The sequence below is a fragment of the Aulonocara stuartgranti genome, assembly GCF_965226115.1.
Source record: "Aulonocara stuartgranti genome assembly, chromosome: 1".
In the NCBI taxonomy this organism is placed as follows: Eukaryota; Metazoa; Chordata; class Actinopteri; order Cichliformes; family Cichlidae; genus Aulonocara; species Aulonocara stuartgranti.
The window spans coordinates 34232164-34244475 of record NC_138939.1 but is presented as its reverse complement, the minus strand read 5'-3'; the positions used below and the strand labels follow the sequence as shown (position 1 = coordinate 34244475).

General features: G+C 44.4%; 2 protein-coding genes across 3 annotated transcripts in view; one reads left to right on the top strand and one right to left on the bottom strand.

Annotated features, from left to right (window-relative positions):
- nav2a (neuron navigator 2a) overlaps window positions 1–6617 on the top strand; it is a 214727-nt gene extending 208110 nt beyond the window's left edge. For both annotated transcript variants that reach the window (XM_082535136.1, XM_082535135.1), the window contains 7 exons: window positions 30–265; window positions 664–815; window positions 1102–1173; window positions 2740–2936; window positions 3017–3135; window positions 3410–3610; window positions 3760–6617. In XM_082535136.1, the coding sequence (XP_082391262.1) occupies window positions 30–265; window positions 664–815; window positions 1102–1173; window positions 2740–2936; window positions 3017–3135; window positions 3410–3610; window positions 3760–3885 (1103 nt within the window). In that variant the 3' untranslated portion in view covers window positions 3886–6617. The remainder of the gene's footprint in view (window positions 1–29; window positions 266–663; window positions 816–1101; window positions 1174–2739; window positions 2937–3016; window positions 3136–3409; window positions 3611–3759) is intronic.
- Window positions 6308–10253, bottom strand: dbx1a (developing brain homeobox 1a). Its single transcript, XM_082535710.1, has 4 exons — window positions 9470–10253; window positions 9251–9352; window positions 7492–7694; window positions 6308–7366 (listed from the first exon to the last, which is right to left on the bottom strand). Exons 1-4 carry the CDS (start codon window positions 9831–9833, stop codon window positions 7079–7081), a joined length of 957 nt encoding a protein of 318 aa, XP_082391836.1. The 5' UTR covers window positions 9834–10253; the 3' UTR covers window positions 6308–7078.
- Window positions 10254–12312: the final 2059 nt, after the last annotated feature.

Sequence of the window (12312 nt, the reverse complement as noted above, 5' to 3'; positions counted from 1 at the left end):
ATGACATGAATATATGTGTCCGTGTACAGGTGCAGGAAGTGAAAACGTGGACTCGCTGGTGTTCGACACGCTCATCCCCAAGCCGATGCTGCAGCGCTACGTCTCCCTGCTGAAGGAGCACAGGCGCGTCATCCTGTCAGGCCCCAGCGGTACAGGAAAGACCTACCTGGCCAATCAGCTATCGCGTCACCTGCTGCTGCTGGAGGGCCGACCGCTAACTCCAAATGCTGTCGTCACTTTCAACGTGGATCACAAGTCCAGCAAAGTAAACATGCACACAGATTCTCTACATGCTGGTTGTTAAACCCAGTCTGCAAAATGTAACAAGCACAAAAAGCTACATTGCAGAGGAATTCCTCTTTAGTGGGTCGTAGGAGGTAACAGCTGAATTTATCACCTCTAAGAGCTCCGATATTTAATTTTTCTAGGGTTAAGTAAGTGTTGGGTTGACTCTTGAATATATTGAATTTAATTCTTTGTTTAGTTTGCAAAACTGTAAACAACAGCTACAAATATTAGGGCAACAATTATTTCAATATGTCAGAGCAGTTTGCACCCCCCCCAAAACATGGTTGTTTTCTAAAGCGTCTGGTCAGACGGGTTTTTGAGAAACAACTTGTTCCCTGGCTTAAGAAATGTAAAACGTAATCTATGTGTTTGTAGGAGCTGCGTCAGTACTTATCAGGTTTGGCCGAGCAGTGCAGCAGTGTCTCAGGGGCAGAGAGCCCTCTAGTGGTCATCTTGGACAACCTCCACCATGTCAGCTCCCTGGGAGAAATCTTCAATGGTCTGTTCAACTGCAACTACCAGCACAGGTCAGTTCACTACACATTCCATCTGCACAGTCCTCCTAAAGCTTGAATGGATTTTGTATACATGCTTAGTGTTATTACTCAATAAAGACTAGAAGTATCGCATTTATTTGAAAATGTGTACAGTTGTTCTGTAGAGCAGGTTGGCTTCACTTTACCTCAAATGAACTGAGCTGAAAGAAAACCCCTGTTAGAACAGCTCAGGGAGTTACGTCAGATTAAAGCAGAGTAAATCCCTCTCAACGTGTTTAGTAACTTCATGAAATGATGTACTTTTCTTGCCTTTCAGCCCTTACATTATCGGCACCATGAGCCAAGCCACTTCATCTGCCCCCAACCTGCAGCTTCACCACAACTTCAGGTAAACTGGGGATTTATACCATAGCTACGTAAACCCTACAGCTTAACCTGACATGCACCTCCCTAGAAATGTGACTACAGGTTGGCTCCATGCAACCCACAGCTACAGTGACAGGCCTGTTCAGAACAGTTGATTCTTCTTCTGTTTTTCTGGCTACTTTTCACCCCCGTTTTTGAATTTATCAGTGAGAGAGTAACAATCATCCCCTCAGTATAAAGAATAAATGTCATAGCATCAATATAAGAACTTAGAAATGTCAGCAAATTCCTGGAGGAAGCCTGCTGAAACTGCCAGAATGGACCTGAAGGAATGTAAAAAGAATTGGAACAGCTAGACGGACAAATATGTGTGCACCCGAAAACAAAATGAGCACAACAAAGAGCAAAGACCTGGGGGGGGGGGAAACCCCAGCGTTTTATTTGTTTCTATCGGCTGGCACTGCTTATAAAACACAGAGACCCAACCACACAGTAATTAAAACAAAATGCACCAGCACAAGCATAAATACCAACAACTTATATAACGGTACAGGAAAGACCTACCTGGCCAATCAGCTATTGCATCACCTGCTGCTGCTGGAGGGCCGACCGCTAACTCCAAATGCTGTCGTCACTTTCAACGTGGATCACAAGTCCAGCAAAGTAAACATGCACACAGATTCTCTACATGCTGGTTGTTAAACCCAGTCTGCAAAATGTAACAAGCACAAAAAGCTACATTGCAGAGGAATTCCTCTTTAGTGGGTCGTAGGAGGTAACAGCTGAATTTGTCACCTCTAAGAGCTCCGATATTTAATTTTTCTAGGGTTAAGTAAGTGTTGGGTTGACTCTTGAATATATTGAATTTAATTCTTTATGTTTAGTTTGCAGGCGGCACGGTGGTTAGCACTGTTGCCGCACAGCAAGAAGGTCCTGAGTTCAATTCCAACATCAGGCCGGGGTCTTTCTGTGTGGAGTTTGCATGTTCTCCCCGTGTTTGCGTGGGTTCCCTCCGGGTACTCCAGCTTCCTCCCACCGTCCAAAGACATGCAGCTTGTGGGGATAGGTTAATTGGAAAATCCAAATTGCCATTAGGTGTGAATGTGCGAGTGAATGTGAGTGCGAATGGTTGTCTGTCCCTGTGTGTTGGCCCTGCGACAGACTGGCGACCTGTCCAGGGTGTACCCCGCCTCTCGCCCTATGACAGCTGGGATAGGCTCCAGCGTCCCCCGCGACCCTGAAAAGGATAAGCGGAAGCGAATGGATGGATGGATGTTTAGTTTGCAAAACTGTAAACAACAGCTACAAATATAAAACTGTAATATTAGGGCAACAATTATTTATATATGTCAGAGCAGTTTGCACCCCCCCAAAACATGGTTGTTTTCTAAAGCTTCTGGTCAGACGGGTTTTTGAGAAAACCCTGGTTCCCTGGCTTGAGAAATAGATTATGTTGTAGGCTGTCGTTGTAGAGCCTGGCAACTGAATGCTTAGATTCACATGATCATAGTTACAGCTTCTCCCTTCAGGACAGGCGGTAGGATATTATATTTCTGAGTCCTAATATGCCTGTGTGATCTCTGATCAGGTGGGTGCTGTGTGTCAACCACATGGAGCCAGTGAAAGGTTTCCTTGGCCGCTACCTGAGAAGGAAGCTGATCGAGATGGAGATCAGCAGCCGAACACGCAACGTAGAGCTGGTGAAGATTATTGACTGGGTCCCGCGGGTCTGGCACCACCTCAACCGCTTCCTGGAGACACACAGCTCCTCTGATGTCACTATTGGTGAGAGCACGGGAGAGAACAAGGAGTGCATAGATGCCAGTGTGGAAGCACTATTTATACCTCTGCTCTGTGGTTTGCAGGACCCCGTCTCTTCTTGTCATGTCCCATGGACGTGGAAGGCTCCAGGGTTTGGTTTACTGATCTCTGGAATTACTCCATCATCCCCTACATGCTGGAGGCAGTGCGTGAGGGACTGCAGGTTGGGCTTAGTTTTTGTTTGTAGAGTTATTAAACATATTACCATTCTTCTCTTTCACATTTTTCCCATTTCATCAAAGAATCAGAAGCTGTGTCTTCTTTCATTTCTGTTCACATATGTTCCAGCTTTCACTCTTGTCTGCTGTAACTTTTAGTTATTACTCATAAACCTGAACCTCAGCAACAAACTTGTTTTTCAAAACTGTTGTCCTAAATTCTTTGTCCACCTCGAAGCTTCTCTGGGTCACAGTTCTGATGTTCGTCTCTCTCTGTAGCTGTATGGCCGCAGAGCTGCATGGGAAGACCCAGCTGCCTGGGTTATTGACACCTACCCGTGGTCAGCAACCCCCCCTCCAGGTGACTGGCCCCCGCTGCTGCAGCTCCGGCCAGAGGATGTCGGGTTTGATGGCTACTCAGCCCCGAGAGAAGGAGTCAGAAAAGAGCCGCCACAGAGTGACAGTGACGCAGACCCACTGGTGAGTAAAGAGCAGACTGTGATGCCTGTTTCTGTTCTGAGCATTTAAACCATTTAAACCAAATGCACAGTGTCTACTATAACCTGTGTGTGAAAGAAACTGCTTCGTGCATAAAGCTCAGTCGAACTGACACTTAGTTGTGCCGACAGATGAACATGTTGATGCGTCTGAAGGAGGCAGCGACCTCGTCGAGCCCACAGAGCTACGACAGCGACTCCAACAGCAACAGCCACCAGGATGACATCCTGGACTCATCGCTGGAGTCGACCTTGTGATGCTATCTGAAGGCAACACCGGCATCACTTTAAAAAAAATTTTCTCAGTGTGAGAACTTCCGTTTGAGGGTTGAATTTCATGCTACAAAATCCAGCCACCTTAATTTGGGTGCAGGTAACCCAAATACTTTAAAAAAGGAAAGAAAAAAAAGTGAAATTGCATTTCAGTAAACGGGCAACAGAAGTTTCTACTGCACTGCGCTGTTTGTCCTGTTTTTTGTGTTTTTTTCCCTTCACCACTGTGGCCCGTGGCTCCTCTCTCTGGAGCCTGACATGTATTCCAGACAGACAGAAGAAAAGCACGCAGCCTGTTGCTGTTGGCGAGGCTTCATCATTACCATCATCACCAGCCATCAGTGTACTTAAAACACCAGCCAGGAGTCCTCCATCCTCCACAAGGCTGCAGCATCGGTCCAAGGACACCAGGCTAAGACACTACGGGTCCTGCCAAGCTGTAGTGTGCCAGAGCTGCCTGCAGATGGTGATACAGGCCCTCAGCTCTGGAGCGTGAGTGAACCCTGTACTTCAGCCTTCTGAAAACATATATGCTGCTGTGGGTTGAATGGATGGAGGAACAGCCAGCCACTTTCTTGCTCCTCCTCCTCTTCCATTGCTGAAGTTGCCTGTGTGATCACTGGAGGATGAATCGAGCCAAAGTGAATGTTCAGTCTCATAGCATGCCTGATCTCACTCCAACAGACTTCTCAGAGAGTTCATTAGTTGTCCATCCCAAACTAGCAAAGACAAAAAAAAGAGTCCATCGAAGGACACGTGTCCATTAAAACCAACTAAGCGATGAGTTCCTACCTGCCATAGCCGAGCGTGTTTGTGGACATGAAGGATGGGAACTGATGGCTTTCTATATGGTACCAGAGAAGTAAGCAAATACTGTAGCAAAGCTTTGTCTACACCGTGTTTTAAGAAAGAACCTTATGAAGGCAAGCTTAGTTAGTTGAATCAAAAGTTCTTATCACAAAACCTACTTACACTTTGTTTTGGTATTTTATTATATTGCACTTTTTCTTTAAGGTCCACAGAGGTTATAATATGGCATTATAGCTGAGAAATTATTATTCCAGTAAATCTAGAAGGATAACATGTAGGTTTTACTGGCTAAAGAGACAAATATAAACACTTACTTCCTGAGAAAAGCTTTTTGTTTCTTTTTTTAATCCACAGCATCTGTAAAGTAACTTTTAAAAAACTGCACAGATGAAAATCTCTTTTACAGAATCCCTTTAAAGTTCTCACAAAAAGATTTTTAAATGGAAAGGGCACTTAATGGGAAGTTATCATCCACCACAGCTAGATTTGTCCTTTTTGAGGCATTCTTCTCCTCTAGCTGTGTTACAACTTCACCGTGCAAGTCTGTGAGCTCATGCTTCAACCCCCTTAGTAAACATTTGAGATCTCCATGCACATTAGCCCCAAGCAGGCGGTTGTAGCACAGAACCCTTTTGGTGCTGGACTGAATTCTAACAAACAATGCCTTACTATTTTCTACGTGCATTAGCGGATTCTTTATTCCTCTAAATGGCTGTAAACTTGACAGGGCTCTGAGTCGACTCTCACCTCGAGTGACTGCGGTTGTCGAGGAGTGATGCTGACCTCTCATCATATTATTCACCAATGCCGCATGATTGAATACACATGAAAGAGAAGTAGTGCTTTTGTATGCATGTGTGAACTGAGAAGATGGTGTAAATATTTGGACCACTATCAAGAAAAAGATTCGGATGTGTTGTGGTGCTCAATACCCGAACTTAACTTATTGATGGTTGATCGGGTGAGGGGAACTTTAAGAAAAAGTCTTTAATTTTTTTTTATACCTCATCCACATCGTTGAACTGTGCTTCTGCCACACTTATTGTCTGTTTTTATGTGATTTGTGATGAACAAAACTGTCATAACTACATATTGAGCTAATTATGGAAAACTAGTGCATATGCTGCTTTGTTTATATTAATATAATTAATCAGAGGTGAGATAAAAGTACTTGTGGTTGAATGATAATGAAAAGTGGTTTGCCATTATTTCAGTAGCTTAAAGAATTACGAATATCATACTTTTGTTTTAAGCCTCCCAGCCTGCCTTCTGGGAGGGGTGCTTAAAGCTGGGGTCATGGAGTCCAGCGCGACTTTCCATGTTTTTCTCACCTATCCTATGCAACATTCATTCTGATCTCCAAATGGAAGCCAAAAGCCGCATGCGTGTTTGTTTTCAGCACTGCCTCGAGATGTACAGCTTGGAACCAGATATGTGAAGACTTTACAGATTTGTGGCCAACGTTCTTTGTCCATTAAGTGTGTCTGTGTATTTCATAAGGCCTCTCCTGCTACTGTCCTCGTAAGCACAAAGAGACTTAATTCTGTTTGCGTGTGTAAACCCACTCTGAGAGGTGTGGATGTCTATCAAGCGTTTGACTCGTCTGTTGATTTATTACTCACAAACTCAATGAATGTTTAGCCTTCTTAGCAATGTACTTTTTTTTTTTTTTTACATGTAACATAATTTTGTAAATAGTTTATTATTGTGCAGCATTTTGATGACCTTTTTCTAGACAATTTGTTACAGTACTTGAAAAGGAGTATTTTGTGTACAGTCTCTTTACATCAGAGCAGATTGGTGCAGTTTCTCATCACTGGTTTGTCCAGGGCTCAGAGAATTAAATTTGATATCACTGTACTAGTCTTAAGTTATTGTGTTTCAATAAAATTAATAATTATTTATGATTGAATGGTCAAACTGTTATCTTAAAACTGCACACACATGTGACTTGGAATTGTTTAGTTTTATTTGATTTTTGTACAAAAGGTGAAATAAACATATATACAGCACATAATACAACATAGTTATTAAACAAATTGGTATAAATTAACAAAATGGCTACATTTTTCAATAAACAACTCTATTCATGTCAATGTACAGTAACGCAATATTCTTGGCATAAAACTTCCATACGAACTTGTACAAAATACTGTACAATTCAACAAAGCTGTGCAAAACAACAAACTGTGTCTCAGTAGCAGATCCTGTCCAGTGCGCATGCACTGATGAAGCCACAAACATGGGTGCAACTTGTTTGAACGGCGACGTTGATGGTTTGTCACAGCGGCAGTTTCCTTCTAATCTGGTCACAGTCTCATAAAAACAGATCATGGGTTATAACTCTATACTCGCTTTTCAAAATAAATTAAGATACTGTTATCTCCTCTTCATCTGACTCCGAGAAATCCGAGTGCTTACTGGAGAGGGAGGGAGAGGAGATGGTGGAACCTGCCGCCCTCATTCTCTCTGTTCCGAACTCCTTTTCTTCCTCCTCTTCCTCTTCGGCTGAGGACTTCTTGCCCACATCGCTGAGGTCCGGGTGCGGGTTGGCTTTGGTGGGCAGCGTCTGCTCGCGGCATCCACCGGAAGACAGCAGCTCTCGTTCCTTGGAATTTCTCCATTTCATCCGTCGGTTCTGAAACCAAATTTTTACCTGCAAGAAGGAGAAAATCATAAGTGGGTAAAGTTGTTTGTCGATAATGGGTTAGTCGCTAGAGGATTACGGAACTGGTTTTTACGCACGGCGTACTGAACATTTTGAGCACTTGCGAGTTTTACCTGCGAGTCTTTTAGGCCAAGTTTAGATGCCAGCTTCTTCCTGTCGGGCTTGCTGATGTATTTCTGTTTCTGAAACATTTTCTCCAAGGCTTTGCGCTGCACGTCGGAGAACACCGCCCTCCTCAGCATCCCTCTCCGGGGTTTTCCTCTGGCTGCCAAGGGCCACGAAAAAGTCCCCGGGATTGGAACAACGGATGAAGATGCTACAGTGCAGGAAAAACAAAACAGAAAATTAAGTGGAAGCAATTAGCATCGTTTTCCGTCATTAAAGACAACCACCATGCCACAAATGTACCGAATTGCTGTACTTAAAACTGCCTGGACATGAGACCATGACATGGCCGCATGAATATAACGATTCTGCGTTAGGACCAGCTTTCAATGGATTATTATTTGAAGTTTCCCTTTTGGAACTGTGCAGTGCTTATGCGTCCTGAGTGAAATGGCACGAGGTGACTAATTAGCACATTGGCCGGTCCCCAACCGCATTGGTATGGTAAAGAGGTAGCATATCCTTTAAGGAACCCTGTGAGGGCGGATAGAGGAGTTAATAAACCGTGAACGGTAATTGTGTAGTAATGAACTAACGGTGAAAAGACTCTGGACAGGCGGCGAAGGCCATATATTATCGCAACAAAAGGAGATTTACACTTTCAAACTAAACACAACTGCATACCAGAATACTGATGCTTGGATGGGGGAGTGAAGAGTGGAGGGGAATGGTGCTTTTTTTCGTGCCCTCAAATCATTTTCATTAAATGAACACGAAAAGCTATTCAGGACGCTGGAGTTGTTTTGTTGAGGCATTCAGCTGAGCCCATGAAAAGACTCCATCTCTATTATGATTTGTCTGAATGAAAGACTAGCGACTTTATAGACTTTTCTAAGAGATTATTCTTTATCTCAAGTCGATGATTGGCCCGCTCGGAGAAAAGAGAAACGTTTAAGGCACAGACAGAGTGGGGATTTGAGGTCAGCGGTAACCTATCCTATGAGTCGCCCAGCATGCAGAAAACTTTCCCCCGACTGCTCCAATTCGAGCACAACTGGGATTTTTTTTTTTTTTTTAACGTTGGCGTTATTTGAAAATCCCCTCTCCCGGCGAAGGACGGTGTTCCTGTCCGCACACTACTGCCTGGACTCCCCCTGACTGCAGCTGCCCCGCGCTCGCAGTAGCACCAAGAACAACGACGCGCTATGTGGTCTTGTGAGAATATTGAAAACTCTCAATAGCGCCTAATAGGGAAATTAGTGCATGACTGGTTCACGCCTTTGGTCCGACTGGTAAAAGTCACTCTCCGGGGTGTGTGGGTGGTTCACCCGGTGGGAGCTGACCAAATTGGTCACGGTGGTGAGGGCTTTGTTGCCCGCCACAGTGGCCCGCTGGCCCCCCGGACGCTGTGGGAAAACGCGGTGCCGGGGAAATACCAAAACGCCCCCCAATGGGAAGCAAGGGGGACTATAACTCGCCACCCCGCCTCAAATTTAGAGCGTGACGATTTGGGATAATTGGTTAATTAGGGGGTGGGTGTGTGGGTCCACGCAGAGGCCAGAGCCAGCGGTCCCCATTAATGAGACAGTGATTTCTTCTTTTCTGGTTGTTTGTTTCCCTTACTGCTTCTGTTTTGGTTAAAATATATGACAGGAGGGGGTGAAAGTGTTTTACATTTAAATGCAATTAGTACAGACACGACTCTAAAGGCCAAAGAGAGTCGTAGATAAGGAAGAAGCGAGTAAAAAAACCAAATGTTGCGCCTACCTGGTAAATAAGGCGCCCTGAATATGGGGTGAAAGGTTGCGTCAAAGCAGGGGACGGGGAAGGTCTTGGTGTTCAGACTGTGGACTGCAGGGGGTAAGGACGCTGTTGAAGAGCAGAGCATGTTAAAATCATTCCTTCATTTAGAAAAGAAAAAAGTGGCTCTAAATCAAACGCATGCGCGTAAGGAGAAAGCAGAGCGACGCTGTAGTGTCTACTCACCAGTCTTTGGTGAGGGTGCGAGGATGGCGTTCACTCCAAACTTGAGAAAACTCGGATCCTTGCTGTTCGGCACCGATGTTTTAGGTGAGCACGATTCGCGCGTCCCCGTACCCACCGCTACCGTGCGCTCCAGCGCGCCGCCGGTGGACACGGTGGTGGTGGCTGTTGTCACGGAGGCGCTCGCTGACGGGACAGTCCGGTTTATAAAGGCGGCGGGACGGCTTATCCGCAGCAGATCCTCCACCAAGAAGCTGGAGTGGGTCTGGAAGGCCGACGGCAGGGTCTGGTGGAGCGGGAGAGCCGCAGCGGGCCGGTACAGCCCGGGGTAGAAGGCAGGAGGCGCAATAACGCTTGGGATCATCATGGTCCCGGCTTTAAGAAAAATTCAAATACTCCTTGTGTCAGCTGGGAGAGAATCAGTCTTGTGAACGGTTGCTAACTCCTCTGGTTTCCTCACTCTGGGGAGAGAAGTTTTATAGTAGCCTGCCCCCCCTCGGCCCTCCACTCAGGGCTGACAGCCTCAACAATGGTGCTCAACAAAGTTCTCCACATGGGTCGCTTTCATGCAGCATCTCCCGGGCCGCTGATTGGCCGGAGGACGCAATTTATGATTGTATTAGACTTCATAAGCAAGTATCACACAATGTGGGGACCACAAAGGAGGCTCAGTCATCAATTTTGCATGTTGGCTACTTTCCTTTCAGTTTGTTTTGTTTGGCAGAGCCAAGCGCCCTAATTAAAGAGCAATCTTTGTATTCAGGTATTATATTGGGAGATTTAATGACTGCTTAAAAAGATATCATTCCCTTTTAGCTTTAACGCTCCCCTTCTTTAAGTAGAAGGGGAGCGTTAAAGAAAAGCTTAGTTATTATTTTAATCTATTGTCAGTTATGCAAAAAATAAAAATCTTGGGGTGGATTTCTTTTAAAAGAAATCAGGTGAGATTTCTATTTGGCTGTCATTATTAGAATAAACTGCAGTCTGTTTTTGTTGTTAAACCTACACCTTCTACATCAGTTGCAGACATGGGCTGCATCTCAGATGTAAATCACTTTTAGGGTTTCATAGGATTCTCAACACTCAATCTGGCCCTCGTCATGGAATAATGTCTTAAACGGATTTCTGCTATCAAAACGCTTTAACAGATGTGTTAAATATCACTCTTTTTTGCACAGGCTTCATTCATTGCGCACTGAGCTGCGGCTGTGCGCAGAGTAGAAGTGTGCGGCCTGAGCCGTGCGCTCATGATCCTGTTAACCATGAACTAACTGTCACCCTCAGCTGCGGAGGAGGCGCCCCTCGGCCTTTCTCCCCTTCCTTCTCTCGCCTTCAGAAAAAGCCCAGTGGAATAAAAAAAAAGAAAGAAAAAAAGCCTTATTTCTAAAGACGGTTTTGTTCTGCTATTTTAACTGGCTGAATAAAAGTGCATCTGTGATTTGATTTAAAACGCATTCATATGAGCGGACACTGAAACCCCATATAAAACTCTTATTAAAGCGACTTGGAGCCTGATAGTCGTGTTCTGTCAGCCTTCCCCCCCCCCCCCCAGAAAACCCGTTAAAGCAGCGCAATCAGGCGAAAATGCGTTTCAGACTCAAAGAGGGAGGGGGGGGGGGGGGATCCCAATTGTTGCCAGTATTAAACCCAATTAAAAAACAAACAAACAATTAAAATAAAACCAATCTGGAGGAAATATGTGGCTTTAAAATGTAAACAAAAGCTACAACTTGATTTTATTAAAATATGTAATTTAGCCCCAGATGTTTTTTTCGTTTATATCTTTTCTTTGAGCTCAAGAGTACAACGCTCGGCGCATTTTAGGCCTTAATTACGTTTCTTTACCAAAAATTAATTTCGATCACACTGATTATTTTCATTTACAGATATGAAACTCATTGTGTGCAATTTTTCAGTCTCCTTAAAAAAAAAAAAAAAAAAAAAACAACTAAAAAATAGAGTAGTTACACTCTTTAGACCATATTTTAGTTTGTTTTTGTTTTTGAAGAAAATAGGTTCACTGTTAAGTGGAAGAGCGAGTTAAAATCTGACATAATTAAAAATCAGCCTTCCTTCCCTTCTCTGAGTTGCAAATTTTGTATGAAGCTAAGCTTCATTTGGGATCAGCTCAGATCATGATTAGCACTTCTACGTCAGTCTAATATAAAGTGGCCACAATTCCGATAATTAAAAGGGAACGCCTCCGTGAAATGATCCTTTAAAGAGAGTCAGCGCTTGTAAGAGGTGCGTCTGCGTTATTCACGAGCGCAGGACTCACAAACAGGCGTTAACACAGCGCTCCGTCCCGGCAGCTACACCTCCGCTAAGTAACGAGACCTTCAAAGCTTTTTTATGAGCCTATATTCCTTTACTTGGCCGCCCGAAATCCTTCTTTTGTGAGCGGTAAGCAGATGGTTAGCAGGAAGCATAGGCTTCTCTGGCTGACCGAGACTAATTTCTACGAGCTTTGCAAGCTTGCCACGTCCCCGCTCCTTTACCAGGCCGAGTAAAAACAGCTGGCTGCGGCTGAATTAAAAGCCATTAATAGCGCATCTCTCAAACATTAACACTAACGACCCTCCCTCCCTCCCTCTGTCAGAGCACGATGCAGTCCATCACTTTTATACAATCATCCCGCAGGGATTCAGATACAAGTTAAAGTTTAGGCGGCACCACGTGATACTCTGTAGTACAAGCCCAGAAGTGTTTTATAAATCACTGCGAAAGTGTGGATCCGCGGTGGTGTTTACCGTTTAGTTTTTAATGCGTCAGTTTGACATAGCAATATTATTCATATTGCCAGTATTATTTATAGTACTCAGAATATCCTGATAGCCTTTGATAGG

Coding starts and splice junctions, on each gene's coding strand:
- dbx1a (XM_082535710.1), bottom strand. CDS start 9,833: ATGATGATCCCAAGCGTTATTGCGCCTCCTGCCTTCTACCCCGGGCTG. Junction 9,353..9,469: donor CGCACCCTCACCAAAGACTG/GTGAGTAGACAC, acceptor GCTCTTCAACAG/CGTCCTTACCCCCTGCAGTC. Junction 7,367..7,491: donor TTGGCCTAAAAGACTCGCAG/GTAAAACTCGCA, acceptor TCCTTCTTGCAG/GTAAAAATTTGGTTTCAGAA.